Source organism: Acinonyx jubatus, chromosome B3 (assembly GCF_027475565.1).
Source record: "Acinonyx jubatus isolate Ajub_Pintada_27869175 chromosome B3, VMU_Ajub_asm_v1.0, whole genome shotgun sequence".
In the NCBI taxonomy this organism is placed as follows: domain Eukaryota; kingdom Metazoa; phylum Chordata; class Mammalia; order Carnivora; family Felidae; genus Acinonyx; species Acinonyx jubatus.
Genome location: NC_069386.1, coordinates 118,183,170 through 118,198,750, shown reverse-complemented (window position 1 = coordinate 118,198,750; position 15,581 = coordinate 118,183,170). Strand labels below are relative to the sequence as shown.

Below are 15,581 nucleotides of genomic sequence, written 5' to 3'. Positions count from 1 at the left end.
AGCGTGCTAACCCGAAGACTTAGACTTGATTCCATGGACTTGCCAGGCTCCTGCGACAATGCCACCAAGGCAACAAAGACAAGATACAAGTCAGACCAGGCCAACCTGAACCTTCTCCAGTGCCCTGAACCGAAGGTCAAGGAAACAAAAGGAATAGGGTGCATCAGCCAGGTTCCACCTCACATTCCACCAGAGCCTGCCCTCAACACCCACCCCCCCCCCGCCTCCCCCCCCCCCCCCCCGGGTTGGAGTATATGTTCAAAACCTTAAATGAATCCGAATTACGAGCCCCACCCCCCAGCCCCAGTCTCTTCCCTCAATCTGAAGGATGGGCAGCTGAGCTCCCAGCTGCTCCCACCTGCACACCAGACTGCATACAGCAAGCACATAATCTGTCTGCCCTGACAAGAACGTAGCTGCGAGCAAGAGGCTGCCTTCCCATGGCCTGCTGTTCCTCTCTCCTGGCGATTTCAAAAACTGATCGGTAGTGTCACGTGGGAAGCCAGGTGAAAAGACAGGAGCCCGGGCCCCGCCCCTAGAGAGTCCAGTTAAGGAAGTCCTCGTAGGGGCCCAGGCCTCTGGATTTTTATCCAGCCCCTTGGGTGAGGTGCGATCACCATTTTTGGCTTGGAGCCCTGGTCTGGTTTCCTCCCCAGAGCTGCTAGACCCCAAGTTCATTTCTGCCAGCCCGTATGTTTGGCGCGTACTTTCCGACTGACAGGAAAACTAGAATCCACTTCCCTAGAAGTCTCCAACTGGAAGTTTGGTGGTTTTGTTGTTTTTTGTTTTTTAATGTTTATTTCTTTTTGAGACAGAGCGCGCGCGCGCGCGCTGGAGAGAGGGGCAGAGAGAGAGACACAGAATCCGAAGCAGGCTCCAGGCTCTGAACTGTCAGCACAGAGCCCGACGTGGGGGCTCAAACTCACACACCATGAGATCGTGACCTGAGCCGAAGTCAGATGCTTAACCGACCGAGCCACCCAGGAGCCAAACTGTAAGTTTTCTCTGATCCACGGTTTCAAAAGATAGAATATAATTAAACACACACTTACGCATTAGTTATCAGCATTAAAAAAAAAAAAATAGATTTCATAAGCCAGACACAGAAAGATAAATATTGTCTGATTCCACTTATATGGTCCCTAGCAGAGGCAAATGCATAGAGACAGAGAGCAGAAGAGAGGTCACTCTGGGCTGGAGGGAGGGGGACTGGAGGAGGTACTTGATGGGTGCAGAGTTGTTGAGGGAGATGAAAAGGTTTTGGGTATAAAGCCCGGTAACGCTTACATAACACCGTGAAAGCGTTTAAGGCCACCGAATTGTACCCTCGTGAAGAGTTAAAATGCTACACATGATGTCTCTTTTACCAGAATAAAAACAAATAAACCAACAAAACAGCCTTCACCTAAAAATCTGGATATCTTGTTTCTCCTTCAACAACCACCACCCCCAAGTGAGATCGGGTAACGCTGGGTCCCGCTTTGTCTCTCAACAGTTGGCGGGAGGGAAGCAGCTGCTCTCTGTAGACGGGGAGGGGACTCTCACGTTTGCTGTGACCCCACCACACCCTAATTTCATCTCGACTCTATCACATTTCTAAGACCTGGCTGGCCCCCAGGAGCATTTGAGGGTTGGCACCGGCCCCACCCCATCAGTCATCACTGACGCACCCAAGTCAGTCACCACTTGTCTCTGTCTTCCCGGCCCTGGTCTATTCCTGTCTTCCGGTGCATGAGGGGAGGCCCAGAAGCGGTCAGCCGTGAGGGCAGGCTCTCCACGTGCTTTAAGTAACAAGAGCAAACGCTAGCGGAGAACAAGAGTTTGCCTTCACCTCCCCCAGCTTCACTCAGACCGTGAAACGCCTCTGACATTAGAAAATCCAGAGTGGGGGCGCCTGGGTGGCTCAGTCGGCTAAGTGTCCAACTCTTGATTTCGGCTCAGGTCATGAGCTCACGGTCCTTGAGTTCGAGCTCCGCATCAGGGCAGAGCCTGCTTGGGATTCTCTCTCTCCCCCACTGACCCTACCCTGCTGGTGCTCTCTCTCTCTCTCTCTCTCTCTCCAAATGAATGAACTTTTTTTTAAAAAATTAAAAAAAGAAGAAAAAGAAAATCCCGAGTGATAAGCCTAGACTTTAACACACCCCAATGACCATGATTTTGCAACAGGAGTAGGTTGACCACCCACCTCATGACCCTGAGTCAGACGGACCAGGACCCGGTGTCAGACACCCGGCCTCTCGGAGTATTACCACACCTTTAGCCAGTCCCGCAAATACCACTTCCTCAAGGCTGGCCTCAGTTTCCTAGAGCCCATCTTTATCTGCTAGAATCTGATTTCCAATATTGAAATATTGAAACATGATGTGGTTCAGGACAGAGTCCTCTAAATTCTGGCACCTGGAATGTTTTGGGCTGAAGGAGTTGGAGGAAACAGAAGCAGGAAGGTCACTCTGACCTCCTCCTCCTCGCCCTTCTTCCCTGGAAGAGGCCTTAAAAACCTCCTGTGAGAGTTACCACTCCCATACCAGGCAAAGGAGCACCCTTACCTCTGAAGACAAAGGGATGCCAAGGAGAACCCTGACAAGCAGGCCGTGCTCAGCTCCCCCAGTTCACCACACTAACTTCATACTTCTGACCTGGCATTTCCCTCCGCCATGGTGCACTTTTCACCAAACCTTGCATAAATGTACACAGCACTGTTTCTTCCTTTCCTCAGGGAGGCTCCCATGTCATGGAATACTTATCATACATTCGGATGGAGGCGCCTGGCTGGCTCAGTCAGTTGAGCATCTGACTCTTGCTTTCAGTTCAGGTCATGATCTCACGGTTCGTGAGTTCGAGCCCCGCGTCGGGCTCTGTGCTGACAGCTCAGAGCCTGGAGCCTGCTTCAGATTCGGTGTCTCCCTCTCTCTCTCTCTGCCCCTCCCCTGCTCACACTCTGTCTCTTTCTCTCTCTCAAAAAAAATAAACATTAAAAAAAATTTTTTTGAAACAAACGTGGATGATGTTCTCCTGATAATCTGTCTTCATCGGTTTAATTTTGAGACCCTAAAAGGGTCAAGGAAAACTGCCCCCTCTCACCCCCTAAATAGCATCATTGTTCCAGATCTGCAAGTTCAACCTGTCTATGGAACACATCTCATCATTCCTGGGAAATGTGACTAGGCTATAAGGATGAAATACATGCCTATTTTCAAAGGGTATGAAGAAGGAATGTAAAACAACTTATTAGTGATTTTATCATATTGATTATATGTTGAAAGAATATTTTGGATATATCAGGTTAAAGAAAATAGAGTACTAAAACTAGTGTCACCTGCTCTTTCCACTTTTTCTTTCTTTCTTTTTTTTTTTTTTTGACAGAGAGAGAGAGAGAGAGAGAGAGAGAGTGAGTGGGCTGGGGAGGGGCAGAAAGAGAGGGAGACAGAGGATCCGAAGCAGGCTCCGCACTGACAGCAGAGAGCCCGCGGGGCTGAAACCCACGACCTGTGAGATCATGACCTGAGCCAAAGTCTGGCACTCGACTGAATGAGCCACCCAGGTGCCTTTGCTCTTTCTACTTTTTAAAAAATTTACATTTCACTGATTTTTTAATGTAGCTAGTAGAAAATTTAGTTGCACACGTGGCTCGCACTATATTTCTATTGGCCAGGGCTACGTCCGACAGTCCAACCAGCCACGGCTGCCACACAACTGATTCTGGAAGGCTAGCATACAGGAGTCCACCCTGACCCACAGGGGAAACATCCCAAGCCACCCCCATTGGATGCCGGAAACTACAGCCGGTCCTGAACCCTATACACACCACGTTGTTTTCTACACATTATCTACCTATGATAAAGTTTAATTTGTAAATGAGGCACAGGACGAGATTAGCAACAGCTAGTAATAAAATTGAGCCACTCTAACAATATGCTGCAATAAAAGTTATGTGAGTGACGCCTCTCTCTCTCTCAAAATACCTTCTTGTACTGTACTCGCCCTTCTTACGATGATGTGAGTTGATAAAACGCCTAGTGATGAGACAGAGTGAGGTGGATGATGTGGCACTGTGACACAGTATTGGGTGACGGGTGACCTTCTATAAGTCAGAAGGAGGCCCATCCGTTTCCAGGCAGACCACAGGTGACTGAAACCACGGAAAGTGAAACCACAGATAAGGGGAGACTACTGCACCCTAACTCAAAAAGCAAACATTCTCTCCTACTCCACTTCTGGGCGACACTGTGCTCTCGGCTGTCCAAGGGCCCTTGAGGAAGGCCCTTCCCATCTTAGTGCTGTAGGCTCATCGGGGCTGGAGCTCACTTGGTCTCTTCCGGCCTCCACATCTCTCTCTCTTCCAATGCCACCAAGCTAGCACCAGACTCCAGGACAGGGCTCTCGCCCAACCCTTCCGCTATAACGTTGTCCACATGACTCAAAACCCCACGTGGATCATTTCCCTGGAAGCAATGGAACAAGTGTTGCTACATGCCAGGCTGTTACCCCCGTGCCAGTGGCCAGAGCCAAAGGGAAGAGGCTCGGTTGCAGTTCCAAGACTCCTTCCCTCTCTCACCCCAGCTGAGGCTTCACTCGTTTCTTCTCCCCTAAAGACCGGAGGCCCACCTTCTTGTGCCTCCCGCTAGGCTCAAAGGGGCAGAATAGGGTGGGTGGGAAGGCGATGCTAATGCCAAGCACTCCAAAACCGAAAACAGGTTCGAGGCTCTGATCCTGGAGAAAACTGCTGGATACTTTATCACCACCACCAACCAGACACAAGGGGCAAGATTTGAACCTCAGAATCCTGCCCGGCCCCCTTTAAAAAAATATACGCTTTAGGGGCGCCTGGGTGGCTCAGTCCGTTAAGTGTCCGACTTTGGCTCAGGCCATGATCTCTCGGTTGGTGAGTTGCATCAGGCTCTGTGCTGACAGCTCCGAGCCTGGAGCCTGCTTCAGATTCTGTGTCTCCCTCTCTCTCTGCCCCTCCCCGACTTGCACGCACTCGCTCTCTCATTCTCTCTCTCTCTTTCAAAAATAAACATTAAAAAAAATTTTTTTAAATATATGCTTTATCCACAGGACAAGTTGGTAGTGGCCTACTGACACGGGCTTTTGGAGGTGGAGTTGCATTCAAATCTCCCTTCTACCACTTAGGAGCTGTGGGACCTCGATAAGCTTGCTCCATCTTTCTGGGTCTCAATTTCCTCACCTGTAACACGGGGACGATTCCACCTACCTCGCAGAATTGAAAAATTAAATAATAGATGAGATAGCGCCTTTCCATCCCCTTCAATTGTTCCTAAGCATTTAGGCAAAGAAGATATTAAAAACCCCATGGAGGGGCTCCTGGGTGGCTCAGTCGGTTGAGCGTCCGACTTCGGCTCAGGTCACGATCTCACGGTCCGTGAGTTCGAGGCCCGCGTCGGGCTCTGGGCTGATGGCTCAGAGCCTGGAGCCTGCTTCCGATTCTGTGCCTCCCTCTCTCTCTGCCCCTCCCCCGTTCATGCTCTGTCTCTCTCTGTCTCAAAAATAAATAAACGTTAAAAAAAAAATTAAAAAAAAAAAACCCCATGGAGAATGAAAATAAGTCCTTTATGCATACATAGGTCTGTCCAGGTGTTTGTTTGTTTGTTCATTTGTTTATGGGAATCTTAGTGCCTGGCGCAATTTTAAAATCTGGTACAGGAACTTTGCAAAGGCAGGGATTATCTTTACAGCCCTAGCACAGTGTCAGGCACAAGGCAGGTACCAGATGAATGCTGAATGAATGAATGAATGAACAAATGTGCTGCAAACAGAGCTGGTGCATGTGTGCAGCATGTCAGAGGTGCTAGAAGTCAGAGTTACCAGGGCACGGGTGTTTGCTGATCAGTGTGAGGTTTGCAAGCCACAAAGAATTCTGTGGAATAGCATTTAAAATCTGTTTAGACAGGAGCGCCTGGGTGGCTCAGCCAATTAAGCGTCCGACTTTGGCTCAGGTCATAATCTCACAGTTTGTGAGTTCGAGCCCCACATCGGGCTCTGTGCTGACAGCTCAGAGCCTGGAGCCTGCTTTGGATTCTGTGTCTCCCTCTCTCTCTGCTCCTCCCCGACTCATGCTCTGTCTCCCTCTCTCCTTCAAAAATAAATAAAAACACTAAAAAAATTTTTAAATCTGTTTAGACAAATTTGTGGAGCCTTTTTTCCTACGCAGCAAAGCTCAAGTTACTCTAATAATATTTCTCCTCCATTCAGCCTGCTTTCCTCAAAAAGAAAGGTAAAAACACACGCCAAGAACCAGACATGGTCATCTCTACGTGAGGAAGCATAAACAATTCTGGTTTTCATAATTTTTTTTAGGGTGAAATCCAAAAGATCAAATGAAACACATGCCTCCGTGATACAAATATATGCTGTCAGAGTGTTTTTGAATGCAAAATTCTTCGCATTTCCTGACCTCGGTGGGGAGTGCGTGTGGGGAATGAATAAACAGTTTCACTAAATTTTAAAGATATATCTAGTATTAAGTTCCCTCACAGGTGTGTAAGAAGGCACCTGAAAACCTGTTCGTTTATGCTTTATGGTTTACAAAAAAATTCTGGATTCTCCCATCTCGCCAGGCGACCTGAGGTCTTCCTTCTCCCAGTTAGCAATCCTGCCCTCCCCAAACAATGGGTTTGAGATTGCAGTGACCTTGTCTGAATCGTGTTCTGTTGCTAATAGGGAGATTTCAGGGGCGCCTGGGTGGCTCAGTCGGTTGAGCGGCCGACTTCGGCTCAGGTCATGATCTCATGGTCCGTGAGTTCGAGCCCCGCGTCGGGCTCTGTGCTGACCGCTCAGAGCCTGGAGCCTGTTTCAGATTCTGTGTTTCCCTCTCTCTCTGACCCTCCCCCGTTCATGCTCTGTCTCTCTCTGTCTCAAAAATAAATAAACGTTAAAAAAAAAAATTTTTTTTTAAAATAGGGAGATTTCACCCTTGGGAGGCTTCAAAGGTCATGACCTTCATCCCCCAGTTTTACCCTCCTGTAAGGGAAAAATCCTATAAGAACTAGGGGTTACTGGTCACAGCCACGACTGCGTCCGCCTGCGAAGAAGTGAGACCTAGAGGCAAAGGTCCAGATAAAGTAGGATGCCAACTTTTGGGATCATAACCTCAACTGAGACGCCAAGAATCTGAGCTCCTCCTTCTACAAAGAAGGTGAGAGAAGGGATTGAGGTATGAGCTCTCCACACCTTTCCCAAAAGGTTTTCTAGGCCTTAGAAATTCAGAGAAAGATTTCTACTCCACCCTGCTGGGTTTGGCTTTAACCCCCAGGGAAGGAGTTTGGCCCAAAGCATCGTTCCCACTGTTCTGGCTTCAGCTGTGTATAAACGAAGGTAAGAACAGTGCCAAACAACCGTCAGGGCAGCATTCTGGGAGACCCTGTGTGCTACAGGAGATACTGCACTCTAGGAAAGTTGGTTCGTTAGGCTAAAAACATCTGCCAGTTCTGGTGATACGAGAATAATCTGACACACCCATGGACTGCTCCCTGAGAAAGAATAGCTTTCCTGAAATCACAGGTCTAAGCTGGTGGACTGGCAGGGTCAGGAAGGCGTACGTTCCAGAAGCATGCTTTCGGCTGGGGGAGGAGACATTGTTGGTGAAAGCAAAGGTCCCCTCCTTTTCTGTTTCCCTGCACTTCTCTCACGCAGCCATCCAGTCACAATCACTCACTCCCACCGTCGGTCACACCCAGCCACGAAGTCACCCAGAGTCACAAACACTGCTGAAGTCAGAAAATGACAGTGTCCCGCAGGCTTAGGTGCAGTCAGGTACACTCTTAACGCACTGAGCCTCACACAATGATATGACGCCCGTTCCTCTGAACGCGGGCCAACAACTCAACCCACCTGATTGCCGAAGACAGCTATGGAACAGGCCGTTGACACCTCATTGGCCCCAAACCAGACTGAAGCAATGCGGGAGGGCATGCCCAAGATGAAGACCTGGGCCACAGAGCAGATGATCTGGCCCAGCACGGTGACCGGGAAGAGATGCGGCTTCAGGCTACCCAACTTCACCCAGGCCCCCAGGCAGTTGAGAGCGGACCCGGTGAGGGCGATGGTGCGCAGGCCGAATTTCTCCAGCAGCCAGGCCACGGGCAGCAGCAGAGGGATGTAGGTCAGCATGTAGCACATGGACAGCCAGTCGATGGCAAAGGCGCTGACCCCGTAGAAGTGCATGAAGATGTTATTGATGGAACCGTACTGGATCCACTGGAAGGCGTTGCACATGGAGTAGCAGCTAAATAGCAGGACCACCACCCAACGGCGCTTGCTCACCTTGATCACACTAAGGTCCTCGGGGCACGAGCTACTGGGGCGGGCCAAGCCACCGGACTGGGCCAGCATACTGGGGTGGGCCGAACTGCTCGGGCGGGCCGACACGGCGGGGTGGATGGAGACACTGGGGTGGGCCGACACGCTCGGGTGCATCGACACGCTCGGGTGCGTGGACACGCTCTGGTGCCCCGAGGCGCTGTGGTCCACCCGGAGTGCGGGGTCCTGCGCGGGCGTGCCATTTTGCTCCTGTTGGTTGGGATCTTCATTCACCATGACCACAGCCCCTGCTGAAGCCCTAGACAGGTGCTGAGGACTCCAGCACTCTTAAGGGACAGTGGCCTCGGCTGCCGCCTTCGAGCTGTCGGGGCACTTGCCCTGGCCCACCCCGGAATAAACGGAGACCAGAGCCTTCGTACCAGCTGCCAGCAGAGCTCCCCTGCACTCACCCCCAGGCTTCTGCTCCCACTTTTCCTGGGTGTCTTCAGCCCCCGACCGCTGTCCCAGGCTGGCCGCGGACACCTCAGCCCGGTCCTGGCTACGGGTGCCTTGAGTCCTCCCGAGGGGTTCAGGCCAAGGTCAGCCCCTCAAATCTCAGGGAAAAAGTTCGCGCCTTGCACGGAGCCTCTAGGTGGAACTCGGTTCCGCTCCCGGGCCGCCTTGGGGCCCCGCCCCCTCGGGCGCACGTGACCGCCCCACCCCCGTCCAGCCCGGCTTCCCCCCACCCTCTTGCCCCCCCCACTCCCTCCAGCCTTGTCCAGCCGGGCTGGTCCGGCTGCGCGCAGTTGTTTCGACACAGCTTGCGGGGTGCATTCCTCCCCCACGCCCCGGGTGCCATGGAAACCGCCGGGTTAACCCCCCCTCCCCCCCCCCCCCCGCACTGCCCCTCAAATGCATTTGCGCCTCCCAGGGGAGCCCGCAGGAAAACAAACACCGACTCTGCGGAGGTGACCCCACAGACAAGAGTCTCCTCCGCGCCTGTCCCCATTCCCTGCGCGCGGGCACCGATGCCCGGCGCCTCCAAAGTGTTCTGGGGAATCGAAGAGGGATTCCGGACTTTTTCCCACTTGGCTGAGCTCCCAGATTCTTGCTGAACTTTCCGGTGTAAAGAGATTTGTAGATTTCCCAGTCTGGTTGCCCTCCTGGGGTAAACGGGAATTGCAGGAAACTCGTTTTGCTGGCTGCTTTTCCCTGAGGACCTGGTCCTTTATTGCGGAACTCAGATTTGAACCTGTGAGGTAGGGGTCTTCTTTCCTGGGGGGGGGGGGGGGGGGCGGTCCCTGGGCAGCCCCCTAGGCGAGCACCTGAGGGTGGAGGGTAGACGGGAGTTTGGAGATTCTTTAGAGCTGCGGTGTTGTGGGGCATAGCGCAGGCTCTGGACGTGGTCTTTAGGTAGCCCTGGGCTGCCACCTGTTGATCCCAGCCCGTGATAGAGGGTAATGCCTCGAGTCATCGCCTCCAGAAAGTCAGACCTGCAGGGCAGAAATGCCTTCTCGCAGTGTCCATTTTAGCCCCGAGAGGGATAAGAGCCCAGATTCTCCCTGGGTTCAAACGCCAGCCTAGCTGCTCCTAGGTGTGTGATGTAAATTAAGATGCACCACCTCTCTGTGCCTCAGTTTCTTCATCCGTATAACAGGGAGGATGAAATGATAGTACCCACCTCACAGTGTTGTTTTGAGGCTTGAACGATGTAAGACGTGAAAGTATTTCGAAAATTCCTGGCAGATCCTAAGCATTCCTTGAGTGTTGGCTCTCCTAACTACTCAAAGGCTAGCATTTGTTGTATCGTGTTAAACATATTTAGTACGTTATGGCATTAAAGCATCACAGGAATTCTATGATGTAGTTACTACTGCTCGCCTGCATTTAAGATCAGAAAACTGAGGGGGTGCCTGGATGGCCCAGTCAGATAAGCATCTGACTTCAGCTGGGGTCATGATCTCACCATTCATGGGTTCGAGCCCCACGTCGGCCCCGTGCTGACAGTTCAGAGCCTGGAGCCTGCTTGGGATTCTGTGTCTCCCTCTCTCTCTGTCCTTCTCCGCTTGCACTCGTCCTCTCTTTGCCTCTCAAAAACTAAATAAATAAACATTAAAAAAAAAAAAAGATCAGAAAACTGAGGCTTAAAAAGTGAAGTAACCTCTTACTATGACCCCAGCTGGCTTGAAGGGACATAGTTCTCATGCCAGTCTGATTTCATTCAAGCTGCAGCCTAGCTGCTCAAGTGCAGTCTGGGGACACAGTGTGGGAATCACCCGGGAACTTGTTACAAGGGCAGAAGCCCAGCCTCACACGTGACCTCCTAAATTAAAGCTATATTTTATTTTATTTTACTTTTTATTGTATAGTATTTTTTATTTTTTTAATTTTTTTTTTATTTTTGAGAGAGAGAGAGACAGAGAGAGACAGAGCATGAACGGGGGAGGGGCAGAGAGAGAGGGAGACACAGAATTGGAAGCAGGCTCCAGGCTCCGAGCCATCAGCCCAGAGCCCGATGCGGGGCTCGAACTCACGGACCGCGAGATCGTGACCTGAGTCGAAGTCGGACCCTTAACCAACTGAGCCACCCAGGCGCCCCTTTATAGTATTTTTTAAATGTTTATTTTATTTGTTTTATTTTTTTGAGAGAGTGACAAAGAGAGAGGGTGGGAGGGGCAGAGAGACAGAGACAGAAAATCCCAAGCAGGTTCCTAGCTGTCAGCAGACAGCCGGATACAGGGCTCAAACTCTCGAACTGTGAGATCATGACCTGAGCTGAAATCAAGAGTCAGAGGCTTAACCCACAGTCATTTATTTTCAGGATTTTTTAAAAGATTTTTTAAATTATTTTTTTAATGTTTATTTATTCTTGAGAGAGAGAGAGAGAGAGCATGAGTTGGGGGGAGGGGGGCAGAGCGAGAGAAGGACACAGAATCCGAAGCAGGTACCAGGCTCTGAGCTGTCAACACAGAGCCCCACGTGGGGCTCACACTCATCAGCCGTGAGATCATGACCTGAGTCAAAGTCAGATGCTTAACCCACTGAGCCACCCAGGGGCCCCCTAAAGAGTTTATTTTTTAAGTATTCTCTACACCCAACGTGGGGCTCAAACTCACAACCCCAAGATCAACAGTCACATGCTCCAACAACTGAGCCAGCCGGGTGCCCCAAATAATTTGATTTTACTTATTTTTTTAAATGTAGGCTCCACGCCCAACATGAAGCTCAAACTCACCACGCTGAGATCAGGAGTCACATGCTCTATCACGGAGCCAGCCAGGCGACTCTTGAGGCTACATTTTAGGAGCTCTCCAGATGATTCGTTTGTTTGCACATTAGCCGCTGAGTGCTACTGCTTTCCTTTTGTTTTCTTTTAAAAATGTCAGACCAAAAAATGAATTCAAAGCTCTGGGCAGTGGTTCTCAGCTTGGGTTGCACGTTAGAACTGCATGGGGAACCCTTAACATTCCCTTGCCTTGGCCACACCCCAAATCAGTTTCTTTAGGAGCAGACCCCTGGCTTCTGGCTGGCATCTGCACGTTTAAAGCTCCCCGGGGATCTCAGCAGGTAGCCAAGTTTGAGCAACCCTGGTGGGGCCAGAGTCACTGGTTCTCAGGAGGAGGAACACTGCTTGGAGGAACCCACTTTTTGGCAGGAAGTATGGGTCTTGAATTATAATGGAATGTTTGAAGAGAGAACTCATGCCCATGAAGAATTCTGCACGAACTTAACATTCCCCATTCTCAAAATTCCAGCAGTGTTTTCCATCATGCTGCAAAGAGCACAGAACATCCATTCTCTTGGAAAGCCTTCCAGTACCTCTCACTGATTCTTATTCCTAGATCATCATGGACTTCTCTCCAGACTCTTTACAATGTATTCTTTTCTTTTGTAAGGAAATTTATTTATTAATTTTTTTTAAGCAATCTCTACACCCAATGTGGGGCTCAAACTCACAACCCCAAGGTTAAGAGTCTGATGTTCTACTGACTGAGTCAGCCAGATGCCCCTTTACAATGTGTTCTTTTTTTCTCTTTGTTTAATGTTTATTTATTTTTGAGACAGGGACAGAGTATGAGCTGGGGAGGGGCAGAGAAAGCGAGACACAGAATCCGAAGCAGGCTCCAGGCACTGAGCTGGCAGCACAAAGCCCGATGCGGGGCTCGAACCCACGAACTGCGAGATCATGCCCTGAGACGAAGTCGGACGCTGAGCCACCCAGACACCCCCGTTTTACAATGTATTCTTAACTTCATCTTACAGATAGGGAAACTGAGGCCCAGAGAGTTGGAGTGTGTAACTCAGAACTCCACAGCTACTTAGCATCAAAACTAGCAACAATACTGTTCTGCAAGTTCCCCTCCACACAGCCTACCCCTTTTGCTCCTCTGGGGTAACAAATGCTTCAGTTTGGTGACAAATCCCAAACGGTCTAACCTGTCATTCAAGCGATTGAAGGGGTTGCCTTTTGTGGTAGCATGAGTTGCATCTAATGTGAGGTCTGGATTCAGTCTACTAACCTCTCTATCCTTCAGTTTCTGGTCTATAAAATGAGGATTAAAAATACCTGCCTCAGGGCGCCTGGGTGGCTCAGTCGGTTAAGCATCCGACTCTTGGTCTCCGTTCAGGTCATGATCTCACGGTTTGTGGGTTTGAGCCCTGCATCGGGCTCTGCACTGACAGTGTGGAGCCTCCTTGGGTCTCTCTCTCTCTCTCTCTCTCTCTCTCTCTCTCTCGGCTGATTCCCACCAGGGACGGACAGCTATGTAAATGTTGGGTAGATAGTACATAGAAATATTCTGTGCTCATTCATTGAAAAAAATAAAAAAACCATTTACTAAGCAGCTGACTAAGTGTTATATCTATTGATGGATAGGTGTGTTCTGTCTATAGATACACTTTGAAGGGGAAGAAGAAATACATTTTAGAGATCGCTTCCTGAAACGAAGGCCTGGTTCCTGGTCCTCCCCCAGCTTGAGGAAATCTCTGGCCTTGAACTCTCTAGCTCTCCCGGCCCTCTGCAGAATAGTAGCAAAGTCTGCCCCCTAGAGGCTGACAACTACTCCTGGCAATAAAAGCGGTCCTTGAAGTCAAATGTCCCACAAGTTCAGCAGGGGCTGTGGATGCGCCAGGCATGGTTTGTTGAGTGTAGGAAGGCTGAAATTATAGTGAAATGAATCAGATTGAGACTCTGGATTCGTCCCTCTTAAAAAAATACCGACACTTGGGATGCCTGGGTGGCTCAGTCGGTTGAGCGTCCTACTCTTGATTTTGGCTCAGGTCATGATTTCGTGGTTTGTGAAATCGAGTGTGGAGTGGGCTGACAGCACAGATCTTGCCTGGGATCTCTCCCTCTCCCTCTGTCCCACCCCCGCTCATGCTCGTTCTCTCGCTCTCTCTCTCTCTCCCTCTCTCAAAATGAATGTGAAAAAGAGAAAAATACCTACACTTGGAATTTGTGAAAATGTTGCTTTTATAAATCTTATACGTGCAATAATGCATCCTCATCAATATCCTGTTTTACCTTATCTCCCACACTCCCATTCATTCCCAGCTCCTTAAGAACGTGTGTATATCTTTGTGAGCCTTTAGTCGGAGAATTTACACAGCACATGCTCTCAATACTTGTTGGTAGAATAGAGCTGAATTACACATTACTATGAAATCTCAGAAAAGTAGGACAAAGAGAGCTCCAAGACGTTTTCGGAGATTTAAAAAAAACAAACAGGTTTTATACACTGTTTTCCAAAAAAGCAGATATAGAATTTCCTCAGAGTTATCAAGCCTGGAAACCAGAAGTCAGTGGAATAATGCTTTCTGAAAGAAAATCGTTTCCTGCCTAGAATTCTGTATCCAAAACTACCAAAAGAAAACCAGTATGATAAGAGAACTGGACATTTCTTAGACGTGCAGAGTTTTCCCTCGAAAAGGTAGTGCCGTATCCTCTCTCTCAGGAAGCTGCTAAAGGATGTGCTCCACCAAAAGAAGGGAGGGAGCCTGGAGAGTAAGATGTCAGAAAAAAGAAATGGGGACTCTTGGGGTGCCTGGGTGGCTCAGTCAGTCGAGCATCCGACTTCGGCTCAGGTCATGATCTCACGGCTCGTGAGTTCCAGCCCCACGTCGGGCTCTGTGCTGACAGCTCAGAGCCTGGAGCCTGCTTTGGATTCTGGGTCTCACTCTATTTCTGCCCCTTCTCTGCTCATGCTCTCTCTCCTTCAAAAATAAATAAACATAGAAAGAAAAAGAAAGAAAGAAAGAAAGAAAGAAAGAAAGAAAGAAAGAAAGAAAGAAAAGAAATGGGGACTCTAACACAAGAGGCAGACAACAGGAATCACCAAGATCATGATAAAAGAAAACCCCAGGTGGACCGTCACATGCCAGGCATAGAAAGCACCTGTGCAGACTGAAGCTTGTCAAAAAACTCCAGGGAATATTTATTTAAGGAGATGACACTGATAGGATCGTGTTTGAAACTATTGAGCAGGGGTTTACACAATCGGGGGTGATTGGGGGGGACTAGAGATGGGACTAGTGATAAGTACCACAAATATAACTAGATAAATGGTGGGGGCAATTATTAATTCCAGTGAAATATAAAAAGCTATGGAGAGAAGGAGGGGCGGAAATCATGGTTACCTTAGGTGACCCAGTTATGAATAGCATGAACACAGTCTTAACAATGTAAAGACTGGAAGTTGATACAAGCAAGTATGACATAACTATATTGGGAGATTGGGGGAATGGGAAGTGAGCACGTGTCTGTTCTCATGAACACAAGAGAGGAGGGTGGAGTAAACAGAGCTAAATCTCTGACTGCCATATTGGAAAGTCCGTGCATAATGCCTAACGTGGACAAGATCAGAAAGTATCAACATGCCATTTTATTTAGAGCTATGGAGATAAATGCCAAAAAACCCCTTTAACAAAAGTTAAAAGTAGTTGCATCAGGGCAGTGGGAAAGGAGGTTAAGCAACTGATTTTTTTACAATCTTTTTAAATTTTTGTTTATTTTGAGAGAGAGAGACAGAGAGAGAGAGAGAGAGAGCGCTATCAGGGGAGGGGCAGAGAGAGAGGGAGACACAGAATCCGAGGCAGGCTCCAGGCTCTGAGCTGTCAGCACAGAGCCCGACGCGGGGCTCAAACTCATGAGCCGTGAGATCATGACCGGAGCCGAAGTCGGACGCTCCACCGACTGAGCCACCCATGCGCCCCATGCAACTGATATTTTTGATACGTGACTATTTGATTTGTTAAACTTTGTATAATTCTGGCTTAAAAAATAAACCCTAAACTTTAAAAATTGCATCAAACTGAATGGAGAT

The 15,581-nt window shown here is 49.3% G+C and overlaps 1 protein-coding gene across 5 annotated transcripts in view; it reads right to left on the bottom strand.

Moving 5' to 3' along the window:
- FLVCR2 (FLVCR heme transporter 2) overlaps positions 1 to 8,963 on the bottom strand; it is a 57,245-nt gene extending 48,282 nt beyond the window's left edge. For 3 of the 5 annotated variants that reach the window (XM_053224749.1, XM_027066208.2, XM_053224750.1), the window contains exon 1: positions 7,852 to 8,962. In XM_053224749.1, the coding sequence (XP_053080724.1) occupies positions 7,852 to 8,556 (705 nt within the window). In that variant the 5' untranslated portion in view covers positions 8,557 to 8,962. Of the gene's footprint in view, positions 1 to 7,851 lie in introns of all 5 variants that reach the window. The other 2 variants (XM_053224751.1, XM_015071614.3) reach the window with 2 other exon arrangements.
- Between the last annotated feature and the right edge of the window lie 6,618 nt (positions 8,964 to 15,581).